Here is a 27,734-nt window from a genome sequence, read left to right on the forward strand (position 1 = left end):
ATGGGGCCGCCAACCCCCAACGTGCAGGGAGCTCCGGCCATGCCCAAGATGGGCATCCGGGCCAGGGTTTCTGACTGGCCGCTGCGCAAAGACGGCTGGGAGGCGAGGCCTCCTCCAAGGTTTGACAGCCTGCTGCCAACCCTCCATAAGCAGCTGCTCAGCCAAGGAACGGACGCCCTGCTCAAGGGTAAAGAACTGATTGCAGGCTCAGAGTTCCCAGGGACCAGGTACCCTCTCTGTGATCTTCTGAGCCATTCTCCAATGAGGAGCTTGGCCAGAATGAAGAGGAGCAACAGTGAGGTCACCCTCAGCGACATCGGGGCTGAGGACATGGACCATACCTCCATCAGTTCCAACACCGGAGCAACGCTGCGGCGTCAGTACGGAAGCACCTCGTCTCTGGAGCAGCAGAGTCTCTGTGCTGAAGACTTGGTGGAGACCCTGAGGATCAACCAGGCAGAGCGATTGGAGCAGCCCAGTGCGCCTCTGCCTCAGAACTTCCCACAACTCTTACCCTTGAACTCCTCCATCTCGCCAAGTCTCCAGACCGCCGCCCAGATTGCCCGTGGGGACATCAAGTGCTACGACTACGTGGACAGCTCTCTGTTCTACAGCAGGGAGCGAGAGCGCTGCCTCCTACAGAAGAACAAACCAGAGAAGGTAGAATCTTCCATCTTCCGGCGGTTAAAGAGCATGAAGAGCGAAGGTGACTCTGCGGAGTCTGAGGACAGACGCTCTGGAAAGAACTTGACCTTCCAGAAGTGTTTCTCCCATTATGACGTCCAGAGCGTCCTCTTCAACACCGGCGAGGCCGTCGCAGATCGCTCCAACCTAGGACGCAAGAAGAACATGACCACGGAAGCCTCTGCGGCCTCCCAGGGCCCAGCCTCAGAGCCAGGTCCCAAGACTTGCCCGGCTTCGGGGCCCAGGGATGCCTCCGACCCCACCCCGCTGTTCGATTCGCCGGCCGGCAGATGGGAGGACCCGGGACACCGAGTCGACACGGAAACGGACGATGGCGACGGGAAGAGCAACGACCTGGTGCTGAGCTGCCCCTTCTTCCGCAATGAGACCGGAGGGGAGAGCGAGAGGAGACTGGGCTCCAGGGATAATTACTCACTTGAACCGCCCCTGAGTGGCCGCAGCACCAACGCGGGGGTGTCGGTTCTGGAGGATCCGAGGGAGGGCCAGGCCTTCCCCCCGGAGGCCACCGGCCGCTACACCATGGAGCACGTGGACCAGGGGGCTTACTACTATCACAAGTACTTCTACAACAAAGGTAAGTACACTGCACAGGAAACGGGTTCTGATCTATACCTGTGAAATTGAGGCTGCAATATGGTGTCCAGCTCGTACCTGATGTGCAGGTCATGGTTTGAGATTTAATCTCTGTCGTTCCCTGAAGAGATGGGATATCAAATCAGCACAATCCATCCCATAACGTACCAATATGCAAATACAATCTGTATCGATTATTTTGATAAGAATAATTATAGAAGAGCTGCAGATGTGAAGGGAGGTGTGGCCCAGGAGCCTCAGGTTGAGAAACCTCATGGAGCTCTCAGCTATTAACTCTTTCCATCCCTTCCTTTTATTGATCCAGTGTTTTTGGTTTGATGTCTGTTGTTTGCGTCGTGTTTCCTCGGGGCTGAAGCCGCAGTAAATGTCAGGCTCTTTGAGGAGACGCCATGGATCCGTCTGATTTCCCAGCAGCCCCCGAGCTGTTCGTCGTGCTGAATGTCAGAGACACAGCGACCTCCGTCACCGTCACCAGAACAAGTCGTCAGTACGACTGTAGCCAGAGGAAACTGTTCAAACTGACCAGACCAACATAATAAATGATGATGAAGGTTTGATGGAATAATACAAGAATTAACAGGAAGGGATGGAATTCAAATCCAATACATAATACATACCATGGAAATCAGGTTTGTATCCAAACCCTGGTGGTGTTTTATGTATATAAAAGGTCTGTCTGTCTGCCTGTCTGTCCGTATGTTGTTGTGAAAAGAAAGGAACATGGATAGAGGCTGTTACAGGTCGTATAAAGTTATATCTATTCTCCCTCTTCTTCCTCTCCTCCTCCTCTTCTTCCCCCACATCCTTCTCCTCTTCCTCCTCCTCCTCCTCCTCCAGACCATCAGAACTTCTTCGGGACGGATGACTGTCTGGGCCCAGTGTCTCTGAGCGTCCGCAGGGAGAAGCTGGAGGAGAAGGAGGCGATGCAGTTCAACTACAGACTGATCTTCAGGACCAGTGAGGTGAGACCCAGAGCTGTCTGCCTGCCTGCCTGTCTGTCCCTCTGCCTGCCTGTCTGTCTGTCTGTCTGTCTGTGTCTCTGTGCACTGACCTCGTGCACGTCCCCCCTTAGCGGAGCGTCCTGCGGGGGTCTGTCCTGGAGGACTCCGTCCCCTCCGCCTCCAAGCACGGCTCCGCCCGCGGCCTCCCGCTCAGGGACGTCCTGGAGTTCTGCGTCCCGGAGCTGAGCGCTTCCTGCCTGCGCCTGGCCTCCGCCTCGCCCCGCGTCCCTGAGAGGCTGCTCCAGCTGGACCAGCAGGGGGTGAGGACCACAGCCTGACCCACCTCATGCCTCACATCCAGCAGCAGATGCTGTGACACCAGACAGTCAACAGCGTTAGATGCAGTCTGTGCTCCGCGGCGTTTGTTGTGTTGCCATGGTGATCGCTTGTCAAGAACTCACTTATTGTTATTTGGAAGAATTTATTAATGAAGGGAAATGTACTCACTATTCATGTAAATAACCATTTCTGCTGATGAATGATGGTTCATGCTCGAGGATGTGAGGTAATGAAAATAAGAACCTAGAAATGAACTCAAAGTGTTGATGAGCTCTGCCCCTCCCCAGCTGAGCTTCCAGCAGGAGGTGGGCGTCCTGCTCTGTCGTTCAGGCCAGAGCTCGGAGGAGGAGATGTACAACAACGAGGTCTCCACTTCGGCTCTGGATCGGTTCCTGGACCTTCTGGGTCAGAAGGTTCGGCTGCAGGGCTTCAGCCGGTACCGGGGCCAGCTGGACACTAAGGGTAAGGAGAGGTGCTGGTGGTCCTGCGAGGAGATGCTCTGCTGCCTCCTCACAGCTCTCTGTGACCATGTTTTCAACAGAACCAGATCCAGAACCAGAACCCTACTGGAATATAAAACACACACCGGACGATCTCTAAACTCGTCCTAAAACACTGTCTCGGTTATTACATCATTGTCGCGAGCAGGCAATGATGTAATAACTGTGACGGCGTTTTATTATTGTAATTTTTGTAAAATCATCAGATTTTACAATGGAAGGAGACTTTAAATCCAACATTTTCCGGTTGACCGTCAATTTTCCAATGAATGTGTGACAATTAATCTTCAACTAAAATGTCCTAACCCTGACACTGGACACGCCCATATTTACATATGGCATTTCTGTCTTAACATGAATGACAACTATATGAGATGAAGTATTAGTTGTAGCAGGTGGTAGGAGTGGTAAGTAGTAATTGAGTGGTTTTTCCCCAATAAGGTACAGACGATCATTACCTTTATTATCATATTGTTAATTATATTACTTTATTACTACATGGTAGTGTTGTCCTCCATATTTCACGTATATTACTTAGTTATTACTGTGTAATTGAAAGGCCCCTCAGTGTGTGTGTTGTGACATCACTTCCTGTCTCCCCCCAGTGGACTCCACCGGGACCCACTCCCTCTACACCACCTACAGGGACTATGAGCTGATGTTCCACGTCTCCACCCTGCTGCCCTACACCCCCAACAACAGCGAGCAGGTGAGAATAACCTATTACAGTGTAATACATAATAATAATAATAATAATAAGCTAGGTTATTACATTATTACATGTTATATTATGTAACAGGTTATTATATATGTAATTTGTTATTACATATGTAATATGCTGTTACGTATGTTATGTGTTATTACATATATAACAGGTTATTACATATGTAACAGGTTATTATGTATGTAATGTGTTATTACATATGTAACAGGTTATTACATATGTAACAGGTTATTATGTATGTAATGTGTTATTACATATGTAACAGGTTATTATGTATGTAATGTGTTATTACATGTGTAACAGGTTATTAAATATGTAACAGGTTATTATGTATGTAACAGGTTATTACAAATGTAACAGGTTATTATGTATGTAATGTGTTATTACATATGTAACAGGTTATTAAATATGTAACAGGTTATTATGTATGTAACAGGTTATTACAAATGTAACAGGTTATTATGTATGTAATGTGTTATTACATATGTAACAGGTTATCATGTATGTAATGTGTTATTACATATGTAACAGGTTATGTATGTAATGTGTTATTACATATGTAACAGGTTATTACATATGTAACAGGTTATTATGTATGTAATGTGTTATTACATATGGTTGGTGGTGGTGTCTGCTCATAGGTGGTGGCGGTGGTTGCTCATGGTGGCGGTGGTTGCTCATGGTTGCGGTGGTTGCCCATGGGTGGCGGTGGTTGCTCATGGGTGGCGGTGGTTGCTCATGGGTGGTGGTGGTTGCTCATGGTGGTGGTGGTGGTTGCTCATGGGTGGTGGTGGTTGCTCATGGGTGGTGGTGGTGGTTGCTCAAGGTGACCAGCAGGATTTCAGCGTCATCACTGAGTCCGTTGTCTTTGTAGATTGAAACGTGACTGACTTGAGTGTGAACATGATGAACCTGCTTTGGTCCTTCTCAACACAGTGTTCTCAGATCTGACGTAGCATCGGCGTGTTCCCTTAAACCTCCATTTGTTAATGACTCCTCCACCCGAACCGACGGAGTACGCTGCTTTTAAACTTTATTTATCATTAAAGGGAAAAAAAACCTCCCCTCTCTTTAGGGAATCAAATTAATTATCACCTTGCTGGGTTTTAGCGCTTCCAGACGCTGCTAATTGGAAAAGTTATTAGTGGAGCGGTTGCCATAGTAACGATTCTTTACACAGCCGCCAATTAGGACCAAGTGCGACCTGGTGATTAGAGAGCTGTCTGTCTGTCTGTCTGTCAGTCTGTCTGTCTGTGGTACTGATAATATATTGTAGGCTAGGGCTGACAACTGGTGGCCCATGGCCCAGATGTGGCCGCTGTATTACTGCTGTCAGTCAAGTTTTATTTTTTTGTGAAATATTGTAGAAGTCCTCGGCCCCTGAGGCCCCTGGCCCACAAAGCAGCGAAATGACCCTGCCGATACCACAGGATGTCCAGTAGTACTACAAGTAGTAGATAGGACCTCCTCCTCCACACCCAGAGGCTCAGCGCACACGCCCCACGTGCACCACTGACACAAGCTGCCGGGGGCTTTTATTTTGAAAAGTTGTATCAGCACCAGAACCGTGCTTGAGTCCAAATGAAGCCATGAGCCTGACACGGTGACTGTGTGGATCAGCTGAGCGTCTGGAAGGTTACCTGTCACAGATATGGCTCAGAGAGTTACCACGGTAACAGTGAGATCTGCTGCTACGGAAACCCGAGAATAAATGTGTTCCAACCCTAACCCTAGTTTAATGTGTTCTAAAACCTAGTTTAATGTGTTCTAAAACCTAGTTTAATGTGTTCTAAAACCTAGTTGAATGTGTTCTAAAATGTAGTTTAATGTGTTCTAACCCTAACCCTAGTTTAATGTGTTCTAAAACCTAGTTTAATGTGTTCTAAAACCTAGTTTAATGTGTTCTAAAACCTAGTTGAATGTGTTCTAAAATGTAGTTTAATGTGTTCTAACCCTAACCCTAGTTTAATGTGTTCTAAAACCTAGTTTAATGTGTTCTAAAACCTAGTTTAATGTGTTCTAAAACCTAGTTGAATGTGTTCTAAAATGTAGTTTAATGTGTTCTAACCCTAACCCTAGTTTAATGTGTTCTAAAACCTAGTTTAATGTGTTCTAAAATCTAGTTTAATGTGTTCTAAAACCTAGTTGAATGTGTTCTAAAATGTAGTTTAATGTGTTCTAACCCTAACCCTAGTTTAATGTGTTCTAAAACCTAGTTTAATGTGTTCTAAAACCTAGTTTAATGTGTTCTAAAACCTAGTTTAATGTGTTCTAAAACCTAGTTGAATGTGTTCTAAAATGTAGTTTAATGTGTTCTAACCCTAACCCTAGTTTAATGTGTTCTAAAACCTAGTTTAATGTGTTCTAAAACCTAGTTTAATGTGTTCTAAAACCTAGTTGAATGTGTTCTAAAATGTAGTTTAATGTGTTCTAACCCTAACCCTAGTTTAATGTGTTCTAAAACCTAGTTTAATGTGTTCTAAAATCTAGTTTAATGTGTTCTAAAACCTAGTTTAATGTGTTCTAAAATGTAGTTTAATGTGTTCTAACCCTAACCCTAGTTTAATGTGTTCTAAAACCTAGTTTAATGTGTTCTAAAATCTAGTTTAATGTGTTCTAAAACCTAGTTTAATGTGTTCTAAAATGTAGTTTAATGTGTTCTAACCCTAACCCTAGTTTAATGTGTTCTAAAACCTAGTTTAATGTGTTCTAAAATCTAGTTTAATGTGTTCTAACCCTAACCCTAGTTTAATGTGTTCTAAAACCTAGTTTAATGTCAAAATGTACATGTCCGCTCAAAGCTGTAATGGGGTGTGATGGAGCTATGAGAGCAGCTGCCTGTGGTGACCTGTGGAGGCACTGACGAGCCGCTTCTTCTCCTTCTTCTTCTTCTTCTTCTTCTTCTCCTCCTCGTCTCTAGCTGCTGCGGAGGCGGTACATCGGGAAGGACCTGGTGACGCTGATCTTCCAGGAGCCCGGCGCTCTGCCCTTCAGCCCCGGAACCTTCCGCTCCCGCTTCCAGCAAGTCTTCATCGTGGTCAGGGTCCACAGCCCGGGCTCCGACAGCACCTGCTACAGGTGAGCAGGGGTGGGGCCTCCTGTCCAACAGGAAGTCTACTTCAAATCCCGCCTCCCTGATGGAAGCGCTGGACATCATTTCTAAATGAATGAATGAGCAGTATTCACAGCTGCTGACCACAACATTCATACTCATGGCTCCGCTCCTGATTGGTCAGTAGCAGCAACCACACACAAAGCACCCTCATGCTAATGCTTACACCCACTAGTGACAGTACATAGGAACTACCATGGACGACCGTAACCCAGCGTCCCATAACTACTACATAACCACTACATTACTACATAACTACTACATAACCACTACATTACTACATAACTACAACATAACTACTACATAACTACTACATAGCCCTCTTGACAGACATTGATCTGCTTCCCGTCTGGAGCTTGTTTAGGGATGGGGAGCGTCTGGACGACGTCATCTCTCAGTTGTGTTTGAACAGGGTGTGGTCGCTTCCCTCCGTCCTCCGCAGCGTGGCGGTGTCCAGGTCCAGAGACGTCCCGTTCTCCGGTCCTCCCATCCCGGCCGGCGCGATGTTCCCGCACTCCCCGGCGTTCCGGGACTTCTTGCTGGCTAAGGTGGTCAATGCCGAGAACGCCGCGCACAAGGCGGAGAAGTTCCGGGCGACGGCGCAGCGTTCCCGCCGGGCGTTCCTCCAGGAGCTGACCCAGAGCTTCTCCTCCTCCACGCCGCTGGACGCCTCCTCCACCAAGTTCAGCTTCATCATGCTGGGTGCCAAGAAGAAGGAGCGCACCCGGCCGCGCCCCGCCGCCCACCTGCGGAGCGGCGGCGCCGTCTCCTGGCCGGTGGCGGCGGCGGAGTGGCGCTGCCTCCTGGCCGTGTCCCGGCAGCTGCTGGCGCTGGTCCAGGAAGCCTCCGGAGACGTCCTGTTCCACTGCTCCTGCCGCGACCTGCTGGGGTGGAGCGCCGCCGCCGGCACCGTCAGGATCTACCACGGGCGCGGCGAGCGTCTGGCGCTCAGCGCTGCGCCCGGCTGCTGGGACGACGTGCACGAGATCAGCGAGCGGCTGCAGGTCAGAGACTCCCAGCATGCGTCAGAGGAGGGGTTGACGGCAAACCAGAGATGAAACATTTCAACCCATTTGTGACCACATTGATATTCTGTAGAACATGGCTGCATGACGTCCACATTAGCACTTTGAACTCAATTCAGAAACTGAAACACGCCGACTGAATCGTATCAGGGTGTTGATCTTGTTTTTTTACCCTGCCCTACAGAGCAGCCATCTTTGATTTGTACAGGAACTCCTTCCAGCTCTAACGCACCAAATACAGAAGTTCAACTGAAGGAGGCGGAGTAGTGTCAACATCAACCAGCAGGGGGCCAGGCTGCGAGCTCCAATAAGAATAGTGTGTTTTTACTTGAGATGTGGTTCTTTTGCTCCGTTTCCTAAGTGAACGAATAAAAAAAAAAGCTTTGTGCGTCCCATGCTGCATCACCGTGGTAACTTCAACCCAGGAGGTGCAGGAAGGCAGAGCGGGTGAACTGTTCTCATCTGTTGTCGGGGGGAATGACACTCCAATTATTACTCCTTGAATAATAATACAGTGTTGGAATTCAAAATGGGCATCCTTCAACAGGTGTTTGTTGTAGGCCCTGCAGTTAAGAAGCAGGAAATTAGACGCCCCCTGCAGGTTAGTTGGTTCTAGTGCCGTTTGTAGGGGTTTGTCATCACCTAAGATATCTCAGTATGACGTGATATAAATGTCTCCCAAGGGCAGCATATAGATAGTAAATAACAAGGGTCCCATCACAGAGCCCCGGGGGACCCCACAGTTAATATTGCAATAGTCAGAGTTCAAAAAGCCCTGAATGTAGTACCGCAATGTGTAATACTGCGGTAACTCTGCGGTGTGTCCCCCTGCAGGCGGTGAGCCGCGGGTGCGAGGCCGTGCACACGGCCCTGAGGAGGAACGCTCTGGGCCAGCTGGGCTTCCACGTCAACGTGGAGGGCGTGGTGGCTGACGTGGAGCCCTCGGGCCTGGCTTGGCACGCCGGCCTGCGGCCCGGCTGCCGCCTGCTGGAGATCTGTGACGTCGCCGTGGCAACGCTGTCGCACGAGCAGATGATCGACCTGCTGCGCACCTCGGCCGCCATCAGCGTGACGCTCGTCCCGCCACACGAGGACGGAACGCCGCGCAGGTAGGGGGCGGAGCCGCTTCACTGGCTGCAGCCGCGTGGAGTTAATATGCAGATTAATAACATCTGATGGAAAAAGAAGCTGCGTGGGTGGAGTCCAGTCCTGATCCGAAATGACTTCGAAATAATAACCACTGGTTTGATCTGTTCTTAATGTGATTTTAGATGAAAATACAATTCAAACAATAAAACAATACAATTCAAACAATAAAACAATACAATTCAAACAATGACACAATACAATTCAATAATGACACAGTACAATTCAACAATAAAACAATACAATTCAACAATACAATTCAACAATGAAACAATACAATTCAAACAATGACACAATACAATTAAACAATGACACAATAGAATTCAACAATAAAACAATAGGATTCAACAATGAAACAATATACAATTCAACAATGAAACAATATACAATTCAACAATGAAACAATACAATTTGAACAATGAAACAATACAATTCAACAATAACACAATACAATTCAACAATAACACAATACAATTCAACAATGAAACAATACAATTCAACAATAAAACAAAACATTCCATTAAATAAAACAGTACAATTCAACAATAAAACAATACAATTTGAACAATGAAACAATACAATTCAACAATAAAACAATACAATTCAAACAATGACACAATACAATTCAAACAATAGAATTCAAACAATGAAACAATACAATTCAACAATGACACAATACAATTCAAACAATAGAATCCAAACAATAAAACAATGAAACAATACAATTCAACAATAAAACAAAACATTCCATAAAATAAAACAATACAATCAAACAATAAAACAATACAATTCAACAATGAAACAATACAATTCAACAATCAAACAATACAATTCAACAATGAAACAATACAATTCAAACAATAAAACAATACAATTCAACAATGAAACAATACAATTCAACAATCAAACAATACACTTCAACAATGAAACAATACAATTCAAACAATGACACAATAGAATTCAAACAATAGAATTCAAACAATAAAACAATACAATTCAACAATAAAACAAAACAATAAAACAAAACAATTCAACAATAAAACAATACAATGAAACATGTGCATGTGTTAGACCCTCATATTCATATCATATGTGTGATATTCATGTAACACTGTATGAAGGTAGTAGTAGTAGTAGTATTAGTGTCCTATTAGTGGTGTTCGTATTAGCTGTAGTAGTAGTAGTAGTGTTAGTGGTAGTAGTATTAGTGTCCTATTAGTGGTGGTAGTAGTAGTAGTAGTTGTAGTGGTATTAGTAGTGCTAGTAGTAGTAGTAGTATTAGTGGTGGTAGTAGTAGTAGTATTAGTAGTAGCAGTAGTAGTAGTGGCAGCAGCAGCAGTAAGAAAAGAAACAGTCTTTATTCATCACACAACACACTACACTACAACACATGCTTGCACACACACATGCACATGCACATGCACATGCTTTGATGGTGCTGGTGAAATGGCTCCTCTGCATTTAACCATCCTGGCTTGTCCTTCCTCCGGGGGCACAGCCAGGAGCAGTGGGCAGCGTACGTGGACGCGCCCGGGGACCAGGTGATAAGTGTCCATCGCTGGTCAGACCATGATGGGTGCATGTTTTTACTGACGTGAGGTGGAGGAAACCCCATGTGAGCACGGGGAGAACATGCAAACTCCACACAGAAAGGCTCCTATTTGGAGATAACCCACCGGAGCACAGTGCCAACAGCGCCCCAGGCGGGAATCAAACCCAGGACCTTCTTGCTGTGTGGCAGCAGTGCAATGCACTGCGCCACCGTGCCCCAGTAGTAGTATTAGTTGTAGTACTATTAGTGTCCTAGTGGTGGTAGTAGTAGTATTAGTGGTAGTAGTAGTAGTAGTAGTGTTAGTGGTAGCAGTAGTAGTATTAGTAGTGCTAGTATTATTAGTAGCAGTAGTATAAGTGGTAGTAGTAGTAGGAGTATAGGTAGTAGTAGTAGTGTTAATGGTAGTATTAGTAGTGCTAGTAGTAGTAGTATTAGTAGTGGTAGTAGTGTTAGTGGTAGTAGTAGTATTAATAGTATTAGTAGTAGCAGTAGTAGTCGTCGTGGTAGCAGTAGTAGTAGTAGTGGTAGCAGTAGTAGTAGCAGCAGCAGTAGCAGTAGCAGTAGTGGTAGCAGTAGCAGCAGTAGTAGCAGCAGTAGTAGTAGTAGTGGTGGTGGTAGCAGTAGCAGTAGTAGTAGCAGCAGTAGCAGTAGTAGTAGTGGTAGCAGTAGTAGTAGTAGTAGTAGTGGTAGCAGTAACAGCAGTAGTAGTAGTAGTAGTAGTGGTAGTAGTGGTAGCAGTAGTAGTAGTAGTGGTAGCAGTAGCAGCAGTAGTAGCAGTAGTGGTAGCAGTAGTAGTAGTAGCAGTAGCGGTAGCAGTAGTATTAGTGGTAGCAGTAGCAGCAGTAGTAGCAGCAGTAGTAGTAGCGGTAGCAGTAGTAGTAGCAGCAGTAGCAGTAGCAGTAGTAGTAGTGGTAGCAGTAGTAGTAGTAGTAGTGGTAGCAGTAGCAGTAGTGGTAGCGGTAGCAGTAGCAGCAGCAGCAGTAGCAGTAGTAGTAGTGGTAGCAGTAGCAGTAGTAGTGGTAGCAGTAGCAGCAGTAGTAGAAGTAGTAGTAGTAGTAGAAGTAGTCCGGGGCTGACACTATGGAGGGGCAGCAGGGTCCGCAGCCCCTCTCCCCTGGAGAAACAGACACGTCATGGTAAACATTACTCCATCTTTTTCAATCATGGCGGCTCCGCCCCTGATGGCTCCCTCTGTGCCGGCACCACGGTGACACCGGCAGGAAGTCATCCTGCTTCACAGGAAGTGATGCATGTTAGGTATTACAGAGATCGCTCAGACATTGGGAACTCTGCTGCAGGTACTACAAAAGGAGATCAACGTTGTCCAAAGGAATATAATATAATGTAGTACAAAGTACAATATGATTAAAATGTATGATATGATGTGTTTGCAGGGAATTGTGGGTAATGACCAGTCAATCTGTTTCTTGTTCTCCAGGAGCTTCTCGGAACAACACCGGGTCCCGGTGCTGGGCTTCAAGCTCCAGTCCGACGGTGGTCCGGGACCCTTTGTGGTGGCCCCCCAGGCCTGGCACTGCGTGGCCCCTGGAGCCCCGCCCCTGTCCAGGGTGTCACCCAATCAGGGCCCAAGCCCCGCCCAAAAGATGTTCTGCTACGACCGCGCCTCGCTGTCCCGGAGCACGTCCTTCGACCGGCAGGACGGAAGCAGGTGACCAGCTCCTTAACTAACCAGCTGGTCTATAAACAGGCTGCTTCATTACCAAGCTGGTTCATTTAACAGCTGCTTCATTACCAAGCTGGTTCATTTACCAGCTGCTTCATTACCAAGCTGGTTCATTTACCAGCTGCTTCATTACCAAGCTGGTTCTTTGACAAGCTGGTTCATGAACAAGCTGGTTCTTTAACAAGCTGGTTCTTTGACAAGCTGGTTCACGAACAAGCTGGTTCTTTAACAAGGTGGTTCATTTACCAGCTGCTTCATTACCAAGCTGGTTCTTTAACCAGCAGGTTCATGAACAAGCTGGTTCTTTGACAAGCTGGTCCTTTGACAAGCTGGTTCTTTGACAGGCTGGTTCCTGGTGTGTGGGGGTTGAGTTACAAAGGGAGGACAGGGCCTCAGATACAATGTTAAATATAGAACCATACAGGATAGATTCCTCAAACAGTGCTAATAGTACTAACATAGTACTCCAACAGTACTAAAGTAGTATTAACATAGTACTGCAGTACTCTAACAGTACTGAAACAGTACTTTAACAGTACTCCTACCGTCCTTCAACAGTACTCCAACAGTGATAATGTAGTACTAACATCAGGACGTTGACCGAAGCCTCTTGTCTTCCTGCTCAGTTTGACCTTTAGTGTTTATTTCCCAGAATGCACCAGGACTACGAGGTGTCGCCCTCTGGCTCCCGGGGTCAGATGTTCTGCAGCTCGCCCAGTAACCAGTCCACCTCCAGTGACCCCGGGCCAGTGGGGAGCTGGTCCCAGAGCAGCACCTACTGCGGGTGAGGAGGGGGGGAGGGGAGAGAGAGAGAGAGAGAGAGAGCGAGAGGGAGAGAGGGAGAGGGGGGGGTAGTGTACCTCCCCCTCAGAATGTGTCTGGGCTCAGACTCCAGTTTCAGGCTGGTTCTTGAAATAGAACTGGAACCTGAGACGCGGCACAATGGCCGACATTCCCACAATGTTGTTCTGTTGTTATATTGTTATATTGTTCTCTTGTTCTGTTGTCTATTGTTCTGTTGTTCTATTGTTCTCTTGTTCTATTGTTCTGTTGTTATATTGTTCTGTTGTTCTGTTGTTCTATTGTTATATTGTTCTGTTGTTCTGTTGTTATATTGTTCTCTTGTTCTGTTGTCTATTGTTCTGTTGTTATATTGTTCTGTTGTTCTATTGCTCTGTTGTTATATTGTTCTCTTGTTCTGTTGTCTATTGTTCTGTTGTTCTATTGTTCTCTTGTTCTATTGTTCTGTTGTTCTGTTGTTCTGTTGTTCTATTGTTATATTGTTCTGTTGTTCTGTTGTTCTATTGTTCTGTTGTTATATTGTTCTGTTGTTCTATTGTTCTCTTGTTCTGTTGTTCTATTGTTCTCTTGTTTCTTGTTCTCCTGTTCTATTGTTCTGTTGTTCTGTTTTTCTGCGGTGGAGCTTTCTGTTGGGGTAGGGGGAGTCAGCACATCACACAGAGAACATTTCTAACAGTCTGTCTGTCTGTCTGTCTGTCTGTCTGTCTGTCTGTTTCCAGAAACCCGTCTCGTGCCACAGTCGACCTGATCGGTAGCGATGGAGGTCTTCAGTCCAAACTGGAGCAGAGTGGATCTGGACCTTCAGGTCTGGACCTTCATCAATATGTCTAGAAAGCTTAGTCATGTGTGATGCTCATGTGGGGTTGAACACAAGCTTCCTGTCTGCGTGGGCTCAAACCTCCACTTCCTGTCTGCGTGGGGCTCAAACCTCCACTTCCTGTCTGCGTGGGGCTCAAACCTCCACTCCCTGTGGAAAACAGCCACGTCAAACAAAATGTCTTCCTGTCTCCAGAGTCCAGGTGGCACCAGCCCTGCGCCCAGATACCGAGCCTGAGGGAGCGGGAACCGGCCCGGCCCGGGTCCAGGGGGTCCAGGGAGTCCAGGGGGTCCAGGGAGTCCAGGGGGTCCAGGGGGTCCAGGGTCAGTACTCCCAACTCTGAACTAAGGTCTCTGTCTGTGGTTAGTCCAGAATCAGCACCATCTCTGCTGTTCCATTTGAGTTAGCCGTAGCTTTAGCTTCTGTGGTGATGTCCAGCAGAAGGTCCTGAAGATCCTGACGTTCTCCTCCTCTCCTTCCCCCGGTCCTGCAGCGGGGCCCGGACAGCCTGTCCAGCAGCAACACGCTGTCCAGCAGCACGTCCGGCAGCAGCAGTGAGGACAAGCCGCCGGGCTGCAGAAACCCCGTGGACCCCGAGTCCCCGGGCCCCGCCCCCACCGAGGGGGCGTCCGCCGACGGCGTCCGGACGCCGCTCACCCCGGGGCTCCCCCTGCTGGCCGAGAGCCCCGCCCACCGGGGAGTCGCCGTGGCAACCTCTGCTGGCAACACCACGGACGCGAGTCTGGGAGACCTGAGCGAGACCTCCTCCTTGTCCAGGTGGGTCCGGTTCTGTTCTGGTTGGTGTAGTTCTGACGTTGCTTCAGGTGCAGTTTGAATTTTGAATGAAGTTTAATTTATTAAAGGCAATGAAAATTACTTTGAACAGGATGTCCAAACAGTGAAATGTACACACACACAGCATATGTGTGGCGGCGGCCATATTGTGTTAGCTCCCTGGAGCCAAACAACAAACTGCTAACATGCAGTGACACCACCAGCATCACACACACACACACACACACACACACACACACACACACACACAGATGTGTTTTTCTTGGTGCATTTGAATCTCAGCAGATGTTGGAGCTCAGAACCCTCTGAACGGTGCTTGTGCTCCATCACATGTCAATGTGAGCACATTGATCACCAGTGGAAACCAGGTGTGATTGTGTTTCCGGGGCTTGGTACCAAGGGAAGGAGCTGGAGTGAAGGGATCAGATGGAGAATCAGAGCAGTAAAAACCTCCAAAAAACACAAGGATTCAAACGCTACAAATCAACAAAAACAATAACTAAGAAACAGCTTTTGATGCTGATATGAAATGAAATGAAATGAATATTAAATTAATTGAGTATTATATTAAATTGAATTTTAGATTAAATTGAATTATATTTCAATCGAATATTACATCAGTTGAATCACGTCTCTTCTCAACTTGGATCACTGTGAATTGAAGTGTGACCTCAGTGATTAAAGGTTCATTCCGTGTGCGTCCAGCGGCTCTGGAAGTCTTGCTGAAGGAGGCGTGAAGCTGAGGACGTCCTCCAGCTCCTCCAAGGTCACCTCGCCAGGAAGCCCCGCCTCCGGGGCGGAGCCGGGCCACACCCAGCGGGGACCTCACGAGCCAATTGGCCGGAGCAAAGCAGGGGGCGGGGCCCTGACAGAGCGTCCGAACAGGTGAGCATCAGTGCGACTGTGAAGCTTCTATCTGTAAAATGATAGTGGTTTGGCGGCCATGTTGTCAGAGCTGGCAAGCAACCCTGGTAACATCCAAAACAAGGTTTATCGTTCCAGTGGAACCTCAGACAGATCACAGGGTTCTGGAAGGTTCTAGAACCACAGCATTAGAACCTTCTGGGTGGTTCTGGAATCTTCTAGAAGGTTGTACTGCTGTTTAAGACTTGTTTCATTCTAATTAAATCCTGGGAGCCCAGTTTGGAGCAGGATGTTCCTGCGGTTCCTCCTGGTTCTGGTGGAACGTGTGGTTCTGGTAAAAGATGCTGCATCAGGGGAAGCGTTCCACTGCATGTATTATTGATCTGATGGTTCCTGGTTTATTTGAACCAGTTATTCCTGCGCTGAGGGAAGGAGACACAGCAGATGAAACACCATCACATCCACCTTTTATTTAACACATCCACCTTTTATTCATCACATCCACCTTGACACCATCACACCCACCTTCTATTCATGAGGACTTACATTCAGGCTCCATCGCTTGTTGAATCAAACGATGGAGCTGAAGCCTCCCCGCCTCCTGGTGCTGGCCCTACGTCACACATCTGCCGCTGCCCTTGAGCAGGTCACTGCAGCTCTCCCCGGGTGCTTGAATTGTTTGAAGGGATTTTATGACAAATATAAAAACCACAAATGGAAACAGTTTCCAAAATGTTCTGCACTGTTTGCACCAGAGCCGTCACTTGAACTGTCACTTGACAAAGCACATCAGAGGATTTCACTGAAGCCACGTCCTGCTGCCTCCAGGCTGCCTCCAGGCTGCCTTCAGGCTGCCTCCTAAAGCACAAGTTCTTCCAGGTTCTTCCTCCTTCTAACCTTCTGCTTGTGGTTCCTCAGCGGAGCAGAAGCCGTTCTGTCCTTTCTGCTCCAGAGCCTCGTGCTGAGGTCCAGGTACCACCAACACCCAACCCCCTAACCCCAGCAGAACTCAGCTGCCTGCTAGTCCACTGGTCCAGAACCCAAACAGAACCTTCTATTCACTGGTCCAGAACCCAAACAGATCCTTCTATTCACTGGTCCAGAACCTTCTATTCACTGGTCCAGAACCCAAACAGAACCTTCTATTCACTGGTCCAGAACCCAAACAGAACCTTCTATTCACTGGTCCAGAACCTTCTATTCACTGGTCCAGAACCCAAACAGAACCTTCTATTCACTGGTCCAGAACCTTCTATTCACTGGTCCAGAACCCAAACAGATCATTCTATTCACTGGTCCAGAACCTTCTATTCACTGGTCCAGAACTCAAACAGAACCTTCTATTCACTGGTCCAGAACCTTCTATTCACTGGTCCAGAACCTTCTATTCACTGGTCCAGAACCTTCTATTCACTGGTCCAGAACCCAAACAGAACCTTCTATTCACTGGTCCAGAACCTTCTTGTTAGAATCCAGTTTGGACTGCCAGTGACTACCAGGAGGCAGGAAGTGAAGCTCATCACACTGATGTAGCCACGCCCCAAACCCCCCAAAACCCACTTTGATTCCCAATCACATTAAGCCCTGCACATGGCCCCGCCCCCAGCCCTTCACAGCTCCTCCCCCTGCCACACCCTGGTGCTGCAGCTAAAGCGGCTTCGATTGGTGGAGACTCTTCATCGTGTAAAACTCTTCATCGTGTAAAACTCTTCATAGTGTAAAACACTTTCATCATGTAAAACTCTTCATCATGTAAAACTCTTCATAGTGTAAAACTCTTCATCATGTAAAACTCTTCATCATGTAACTTTTACAGCTGAAAATCATTTCGTTGAAACTCTAATAAAGGCAGAGTGTGTTTGTCCAGCACCGCCCTCTAGGGGGCAGTGCAGCGAGCGTCGCTCTGGATTCAAAAGCTGTTTTATCTTTAAACTAAACTGAACTAAACCAGTTTAAGCTCCACCCAAGGCCTGGCCCCGCCCCATCCCCACTCTGGACTCCATTTTCTTTGCCCTCCTCCCTCCCTCCCTCCCTTCTCTCGTTGTTTTGCTCTTTGTCGCTTTACACCACTGCCCCTCCCTCCTCCTCCTTCCTCTCATGATCCCTCCCTCCCTCCCTCCCTCCCTCTTTCCCTCCAGCCTCCAGCTGCAGCTCCACCCCAGCCCGGCCAGGGAAGCCTTCCTGGGAATAATGCTCTCCGACGCCCCCTGTGGTCTGGAGGAGCCAGGCAAGGTGAGGCAGACTTTGAACTGACAGGAAGTGATGCTGCAGCATCGTAACCGTGAGACGCTCGCTTGATGGAATACTCCAATTTTTTGGGGCAAATTATCTTTTGGTGGTTCTTCTATTTTCTACTTTACCTCATGTAGCGCTTAAATGATTGAGCTTCTGAGATGCTGGAAGGTGTATTTCACTCATTTCACAGGAGCTAGGCTAGCTGATGCCATCCACAGCCAGGCATCAAGCTAACACAGTTAGCATGCAGAACTGGAGTATCATTAGACAGTAATGGCATCTGGATCAGTTCAGACCTCCACCAGTGACCATCTCTCCCCACCCCGGCAGCAAACCCTGAGCCAGCTAACCGGGTCCCAGGTCCCCAGGTCCAAGGTCCCCGGGTCCCTGGTTCCCGGGTCCCGGGTCCTGCCGGCGCCCCTCCGCCAGACCCTGCCGCGCACCCTGTCAGAGGACAGCCTGTGGAGTCGGTGCAGGAGCCTGTCCCTGCTGGGCTCCGGGTCCTCGCTGGATCAGGAGCCGCCGGGCAACGCCCCCTGGAGCCCGGTGGCACCCTACCACTCCACCCTGCCGCACCGCCCCAGCACCCACTGGAGCCCCCTGCACCGCAGTGAGTCCCACCGCTACTCCAACGATACCTTTACTCCACCACTACTCTACTTCTACTCTACCTTTCTACTATACTTCTGCTCTACCTCTAATCTACCTCTACTCTAGCACGACTATAACTACTCTACCACTGCTCTACTTCTACTACTTTAACTAATCTACCACTGCTCTACTTCTACTACTATAACTACTCTACCACTGCTCTACTTCTACTACTATAACTACTTTACCACCGCTCTACTTCTACTACTATAACTACTCTACTACTGCTCTACTTCTACTACTATAGCTACTCTACCACTGCTCTACTTCTACTACTATAACTACTCTACCACCGCTCTACTTCTACTAGTATAACTACTCTACCACTGCTCTACTTCTACTACTATAACTACTCTACCACCGCTCTACTTCTACTACTATAACTACTCTACCAGTGCTCTACTGCTACTACTATAACTACTCTACCCCAGCTCTACTTCTACTACTATAACTACTCTACCAGTGCTCTACTGCTACTACTATAACTACCCTACCACTGCTCTACTTCTACTACTATAACTACTCTACCTCTCCACTATACTTCTGCTCTACCTCTGCCTTTACAGCATTAACATGCGTGCGGGGGCTGGGGGCATAGAACGTGATGTGATGTTGCAAATGGAGTCTCCCCGTTCCAGAAGTGCAGGATTTATTATTTACAAGTCAAGTATTAACACAAGAACATCCATTTTTTACTCCATGAAGTCCCAAAGCAGCAGCAGAGCGCGGCCCCCACTGTCCTGAGCGTGGAGACGCACCTTTCTTTTGGAGCAGGGCCGTCCCTCAACTCAGTTGTTTCATCCATGGAGGAAACAAAGGACAATAAATAGATGTCAGATGAAAGGACAGGCAGGGCAGCCGGCGTGCAGCGCTGTCTGGAGGAGAAACAACAAAAACACTCCGTTTGCGTTCCAGTTCTCTGAGTTACATTTGACCTTTTTCATTTTCATGCAAGAAAGTCAGGAAACAGGAGAAAGGTGCAGGTCAAACGCATCCTGCTCCTCAGGGTCAGATCATTTCAGGTTTACAGTGCATGCGTGAAAGCAGCTTAACTCTGGACCACCACTATAACTACTCTAACTCTACTCTGTCTCTGCTCTGGTGGAACTGCTTCGCTCCGTTGTGTCCTGGAGGATGTTTCACATCAAGATGTGACGACCGTTCACATCCAGGTTTCCAACTCAGTCACAATCCGTCCAGATCAAAACAACACAGAAGCAGAAAAATGTTTACATTTTCAGGAACATTTCAGATTCTTCTTCCTGATCGTTCTGTCACACATTCAGAGCTTCCATCCCATAATCCCATCACCATGATGACCAGGAGTCTGTTTCCCTCTCAGCTAAAGCCCTGTTTGGCCTCATGCCCAGCCTCCCACATGTCAGGGTTTGCATCTGTCTCTACCCACAATGCCCTGCCCTGAGACCGACCCCTGACCCCTGACCCCTGAATCACTTCACCGGTCTGGTGAGAGTGGCTTCCTGTCAGGCGGCAGCCATGTTGTAACATGGCTGCCGCCTGTCGTCCGGCTGCACATCAGCGTTTTGGCTGGAATTTAAAATGACAGATGGAGTTTGTTTACACACAGTATTGAGTTACATGTATCACAGTGTTGAGTTACATGTATCACAGTGTTTAGTTACATGCATCACAGTGTTACGTTACATGTATCACAGTGTTTAGTTACATGTAACACAGTGTTGAGTTACATGTATCACAGTGTTTAGTTACATGTATCACAGTGTTTAGTTACATGTAACACAGTGTTGAGTTACATGTATCACAGTGTTTAGTTACATGTATCACAGTGTTTAGTTACATGTATCACAGTGTTGAGTTACATGTATCACAGTGTTAAGTTACATGTATCACAGTGTTTAGTTACATGTATCACAGTGTTTAGTTACATGTATCACAGTGTTTAGTTACATGCATCACAGTGTTTAGTTACATGTATCACAGTGTTGAGTTACATGTATCACAGTGTTGAGTTACATGTATCACAGTGTTGAGTTACATGTATCACAGTGTTGAGTTACATGTAACACAGTGTTGAGTTACATGCATCACAGTGTTTAGTTACATGCATCACAGTGTTTAGTTACATGTATCACAGTGTTTAGTTACATGTATCACAGTGTTTAGTTACATGCATCACAGTGTTTAGTTACATGTATCACAGTGTTGAGTTACATGTATCACAGTGTTGAGTTACATGTATCACAGTGTTGAGTTACATGTATCACAGTGTTGAGTTACATGTAACACAGTGTTGAGTTACATGCATCACAGTGTTTAGTTACATGCATCACAGTGTTTAGTTACATGTATCACAGTGTTTAGTTACATGTATCACAGTGTTTAGTTACATGCATCACAGTGTTTAGTTACATGTATCACAGTGTTGAGTTACATGTATCACAGTGTTGAGTTACATGTATCACAGTGTTGAGTTACATGTATCACAGTGTTGAGTTACATGTAACACAGTGTTGAGTTACATGCATCACAGTGTTTAGTTACATGCATCACAGTGTTTAGTTACATGTATCACAGTGTTTAGTTACATGTATCACAGTGTTTAGTTACATGCATCACAGTGTTTAGTTACATGTATCACAGTGTTGAGTTACATGTATCACAGTGTTGAGTTACATGTATCACAGTGTTGAGTTACATGTATCACAGTGTTGAGTTACATGTATCACAGTGTTGAGTTACATGCATCACAGTGTTGAGTTACATGCATCACAGTGTTTAGTTACATGCATCACAGTGTTGAGTTACATGTAACACAGTGTTGAGTTACATGTATCACAGTGTTTAGTTACATGCATCACAGTGTTTAGTTACATGTATCACAGTGTTTAGTTACTTCCATACTTCCAGACGTCCTGAGCTTCTCAGATAGCTCGCTGGCAGAACGATCCAAGATGGCCGACAGTGGACTGATCCCTCTTCACGGAGCCGCGTCACATCTGGACTGGAGCCAATTGATGCACCCTGCCGGATCCTTGGAAGGTACTACTACTACTACTACTACTACTACTACTAATACCAAGTACTAATACTACAAGTCAGTGCTTGGCAGCACAGGGAGGCTGGCGATGGGCGGGTAGGGGGGAGCTCAGGGAACGTATGCACGGATGCATCCGAAGCACAGACAACACCTCGGTGCCGGTGTGCTGAAACCCCACCAGCAGGACGTGGTGACGGTGCTTTGTGCAGTGCAGCCATGGAGAACATTGCTGCATCTTGTGACATGACATTGCAGCCTATGGAAGAGGATATAATCACAAGCAGAGCATGTGAACTCGCTTGACTGCTGCTTTGTAGTAACATGTACATGTCATGGCACTGAGCACTTCTGATGAGGAGCCAAACTCATTTCACCATCACAGCACAAACGCTGTGGGCTCCACTCATCCTGCGCTGCAGTCCCCCTTCATGGCTTCATCATCATCATACTCATCATCCTAGTCAATCATCAACACTACACAGTAGAGAATAGTAATAAAAAATGTCTGCTTACCTTACTATAATATAGATATGATAACAGTATAATATAATAACAGTATAGAATCATAACAGTATAATAACAGTACAGTATAATAACAGTGCAGTATAATAACAGTAGTATAATAACAGTGCAGTATAATAACAGTGTAGTATAATAACAGTGCAGTATAATAACAGTACAGTATAATAGTGCAGTATAATAACAGTACAGTATAATAACAGTGCAGTGTAATAACAGTGCAGTATAATAACAGTGCAGTATAATAACAGTGTGGTATAATAACAGTGTAGTATAATAACAGTGCAGTATAATAACAGTACAGTATAATAGTGCAGTATAATAACAGTACAGTATAATAACAGTGCAGTGTAATAACAGTGCAGTGTAATAACAGTGCAGTATAATAACAGTGTAGTATAATAACAGTGCAGTATAATAACAGTACAGTATAATAGTGCAGTATAATAACAGTACAGTATAATAACAGTGCAGTGTAATAACAGTGCAGTGTAATAACAGTGCAGTGTAATAACAGTGTAGTATAATAACAGTGTAGTATTATAACAGTGCAGTATAATAACAGTGCAGTATAATAACAGTACAGTATAATAACAGTGCAGTGTAATAACAGTGCAGTATAATAACAGTGTAGTATAATAACAGTGTAGTATAATAACAGTGTAGTATAATAACAGTGCAGTATAATAACAGTAGAGTAAATAGTGCAGCACACTGCTTCCAAGCCTCTGCGTAAGCTGCTGCTGCCTCTTGCAGTAGTTGTATTTTATGTTGAAACATCATTTACATTAAACACCTGAGTGTTAGCATGGAGGCTAACATCTGCTAATTACACTGTGTGTGTGTGTGTGTGTGTGTGTGTGTGTGTGTGTGTGTGTGTGTGTGTGTGTATGTGTGTGCAGCCATCGGCACCTAGAGAGCGTTGCATTGTGGGAAGAGGCTACACACACACACACTAACACACACACTAACACCCTCACACCCTTACACACACACACACACACTAACACCCTAACACACACACACTAACACCCTAACACACACACACACTAACACCCTAACACACACACACCCTAACACCCTAACACACACACACACACACCCTAACACCCTAACACACACACACACTAACACCCTAACACACACACACACTAACACCCTAACACACACACACCCTAACACCCTAACACACACACACACACCCTAACACCCTAACACACACACACACTAACACCCTAACACACACACAGTAACACCCTAACACCTTAACACCCTAACACACACACCCTCACACCCTAACCCTAACACACACACTAACACACACACTAACACCCTAAAACACACACCCTAACACACACGCCCCAACACACGCCCTAACACACGCCCTAACACACGCCCTAACACACACACACACCCTAACACACACACTAACACACACCAACACACACACTAACACACACACTAACACACACACTAACACACAGTCTGTCTGTCCCCCCTTTTCCCCCTGTCTCCCCCTCCCTCTCTCCCCCTCCCTCTCTCCCTGTCTCTCTCTCCCTGTCTCCCCCTCCCTGTCTCTCTCTCTCTCCCTCCCTGTCTCCCTGTCTCCCTGTCTCTCCCTCCCTCCCTCCCTCCCTGTCTCTCTCTCTGGTTGTTTCTCCTTCTGCTTCAGACATTTTAAAAACATCATTTTTCATTTTTACTGTGACAACAAATTCAACCTTGAAGGACCTTGATTCAGAGGTCAGAGGTCACAGCCTGCCCTCTCCCCCCAGGGCACCAGGTGTCCTTGGCCTCCTTGTCGGAGGTGGAGCAGCTCCAACGAGCTCTGGAGCTGAGCCCCACCCTGCTGCACAGGTGAGGAAGTGATGCGTGCTGCTCCCTCGTCACTTCCTGTTTCATGTGTCAATCAACATGATGCTCAACCTTCCTCCTCTCCTCCACCTCCTCTCCTCCACCTCCACCTCCTCCACCTCCTCTCCTCCTCTCCTCTACCTCCACCTCCTCCTCTCCTCCACCTCCACCTCCTCCACCTCCTCAGTGAGTCTCCTGCCTTGCTCACAGGTAAAGTCAGTCAGTTGGAGGAGATTCTCAAGCAGCTGCAGCTCGACCTCAGGAAGGTACGACGCCTCTTCTCCACCTCTTCTCCACCTCTTCTCCACCTCCACCTAGTTATCCAACCTCCTCCACCTCTTCTCCACCTCTAGGAGCAGGAGGACAAGGTGGTGCTGCAGCAGCAGGTTCAGTCTCTCCGTCAGGACAACCAGCGCCTCCACCTGGAGAGTCGTAGCGCTGCAGCGCAGCTTCGCAGGTTCACAGACTGGTTCCTGAGCTCCACCCACCACACCTGAGGACACCCACGCTCCACCCACACTGCACACTGTACACACACTACACACTGTACACACTACACACTGTACACACACTACACACTACACACTACACTCTACACACTGTACACACACTACACACTACACACTGTACACACTACACTCTACACACTGTACACACACTACACACTGTACACACACTACACACTGTACACACACTACACACTACACACTGTACACACACTACACACTGTACACACTACACACGCTACACACTGTACACACTACACACTGTACACACACTATACACACACTATACACACTATACACACTACACACTATACACACACTACACACACTACACACTGTACACACACTACACACTGTACACACACTACACACTACTCACACTACACACTGTACACACACTGTACACACACTTGACACACAGGACGCTGCCCCACCATCCCAGTGAACAGACGTGTACATAAAGACTCTCCCAACGTTGAGGAGCAGTGATGCTAACACACTAGCATGCTAACAGCCACACGCTGCTAGCATGCTAGCAGGCTAACCAGCAGGATGAGGAAGGGAACACCATGAAATGAAGTTTTCTCCCCAACACCAAGGTGACAGTTGGCTTGGTGAGGAGCCTTGTGTTCGTCTGCTTCCCGCTCCGCTCGTCCAGCGGTGACTCTGCCTTCAGAGTGGAGCTCCACCGGGTTGGCGTTACTGCCACGTTACTACCACATAAATACAAGTTGACTTTACTGCGATTTTACTATGAATTTCCTGCAAAGTTACTACAACTTTACTGCGGCGTTACTACGACATTACTATGACGTTACTATGACGTTACAACGACTTTACGGTGAAGTTACTGCAACGTTACAGCGACGTTACTGTGATGTTACTGTGACATTACTACCGGTTTACTGCGACGTTACTGCGACGTTACGACAACGTTACTACGACTTTACTGTAATTTTACTATAACGTTACTGCAACGTTACTGCGACATTACTATGACATTACTGTGGCGTTACTGTGACATTACTATGACGTTACTATGACAGTAATGGGACGTTACTGCAACGATACTACGCCATTACTGCGACATTACTATGACGTTACTACGCCATTACTGCGACATTGCTATGATGTTACTATGACATTACTGCGACATTACTATAACGTTGTTACGCCGTTACTGCAATGTTACTATGACATAACTATGACCTTACTCTGACGTAACTACGTTAATGTGATGTTACTGCGACGTTACTACGGCGCTACTACGACTTTACTGAGACGTTACTGGGACATTACTATGACTTTACTGAGATGTTACTGCAACATTACTACGACTTAACTGAGACATTACTGCGACATTACTATGACTTTACTGAGACGTTACTGCGACATTACTACGACTTTACTGAGACGTTACTGCGACATTACTTCGACTTTACTGAGACGTTACTGCGACATTACTACGACTTTACTGAGACGTTACTGGGACATTACTATGACTTTACTGAGACGTTACTGCAACATTACTACGACTAAACTGAGACGTTATTGCGACATTACTATGACTTTACTGAGACGTTACTGCGACATTACTACGACTTTACTGAGACGTTACTGCGACATTACTTCGACTTTACTGAGACGTTACTGTGACATTACTACTACATTACTGAGACGTTACTGTGACATTACTACGACTTTACTGAGACGTTACTGCGACTTTACTATGAATTTACTGCGATCTTCCAACGGCATTACTGCGACGTTACTACAACGTTACTGTGACCTTACTGCGATGTTACTATGACTTTACTGAGACGTTACTGCAACGTTATTATGACTTAACTGAGATGTTACTACGACTTTACTGTGACCTTACTGCGATATTACTATGACTTTACTGAGACGTTACTGGGACATTACTTCGACTTTACTGAGACATTACTACTACTTTACTGAGACGTTACTGTGACATTACTACGACTTTACTGAGACGTTACTGCGACATAACTATGACTTTACTGAGACGTTACTGCGACTTTACTATGAATTTACTGCGACGTTACTACAACGTTACTGTGACCTTACTGCGATGTTACTACGACTTTACCGAGACGTTACTGCAATATTATTACGACTTTAATGAGATGTTGCTACTACTTTACTGTCACATTACTGCGACATTACTATGACTTTACTGCAACGTTACTGCAACGTTACTACCACGTTACTATGACTTTACTACGACATTACTACGACTTTATTGAGATGTTACTGCGACGTCACTGACTTTACTGAGATGTTACTACGACTTTACTGAGATGTTGCTACTACTTTACTGTCACATTACTGCGACATTACTATGACTTTACTGCAACGTTACTGCGACGTTACTATGACTTTACTACGACATTACTACGACTTTATTGAGATGTTACTGCGACGTGACTGACTTTACTGAGATGTTACTACGACTTTACTGAGACGTAACTGCGACATTACTACGACGTTACTACGACTTTACTGAGACGTTACGGTGATGGTACAGCGATGTTTCTACGACGCTACTATGAATTTACTGCGATGGTACTGTGATGTTACTGCGATGATTCTATGATGTTACTACAGCGTTACTATGCAGCCCAGCGTGGATGCTCTTTTCTACTGTGATTGGTTTTGTTGGTGCACCGTCTCCTGTAGGAATACTAGCTGCATATTTATTTTCAGGAATGAACTTTTACAAATGGCCACCGCAGAGCCACAGGTCCTCAGACCTCCACCAACGTTTTGGGTGTGGTCCTGCAGGTGTAGGTTGTTCAGCAGGGTTGACTCCTCCATCAAGGCTTCTCATCCAAACCCTGTGGTGTTCTGCTCCGTCCTCCTGAGCTGCTGTCAACTCACCTGCAATGAAGCCTCCACCCGCCCACGAGCAAGGCACACCTGCCCATACGGACGTGTGGTTCAAACCTCTGACCTCTGACCTCCGACCTCTGAAGCCTTGATCCGTCTTCCTTTAACCCTGACCTCCACCCGTTAGTCGGACGTTCTCCTCCGTGCACCAGAAGATGCCGCTGTGACACGTGCTCTCGGTTGGAGGCTGTCGGTTGGAGGCTGTCGGTTGGTTCCTTCTCCTCCGTCAGTTGAAATGTTTGTGGCTGCTGAAGGCTACACCCCTTTTGAGTCTTTGAAATAAACAGGAAGTTTCAACGTGTTTGATGAGACGTCTTTGAATAAAACTGAAGCATCGACAGGAAGAGGTCGACTGGCTGGACAGACAGACAGACAGACAGACAGACAGACAGGCCGGCAGGCAGGCAGGGAGGCAGGGAGGCAGACAGACAGACAGAC

General features: G+C 46.6%; 1 protein-coding gene across 1 annotated transcript; it reads left to right on the plus strand.

Moving 5' to 3' along the window:
* Positions 1 to 27,734, plus strand: LOC307229593 (signal-induced proliferation-associated 1-like protein 2; the record flags this gene model as incomplete). Its single annotated transcript, XM_079999593.1, has 21 exons — positions 1 to 1,279; positions 2,137 to 2,261; positions 2,372 to 2,560; positions 2,867 to 3,041; positions 3,685 to 3,788; positions 6,724 to 6,881; positions 7,358 to 7,919; positions 8,775 to 9,049; positions 12,077 to 12,307; positions 12,975 to 13,106; positions 13,843 to 13,928; positions 14,136 to 14,263; positions 14,434 to 14,717; positions 15,441 to 15,620; positions 17,738 to 17,831; positions 18,165 to 18,444; positions 21,375 to 21,506; positions 23,799 to 23,880; positions 24,065 to 24,143; positions 24,231 to 24,334; positions 27,192 to 27,734. 21 exons carry the CDS (start codon positions 1 to 3, stop codon positions 27,364 to 27,366), a joined length of 4,854 nt encoding a protein of 1,617 aa, XP_079855719.1. The 3' UTR covers positions 27,367 to 27,734.

This window comes from Zeus faber (assembly GCF_960531495.2).
Source record: "Zeus faber genome assembly, chromosome: 4".
NCBI classification, from domain to species: domain Eukaryota; kingdom Metazoa; phylum Chordata; class Actinopteri; order Zeiformes; family Zeidae; genus Zeus; species Zeus faber.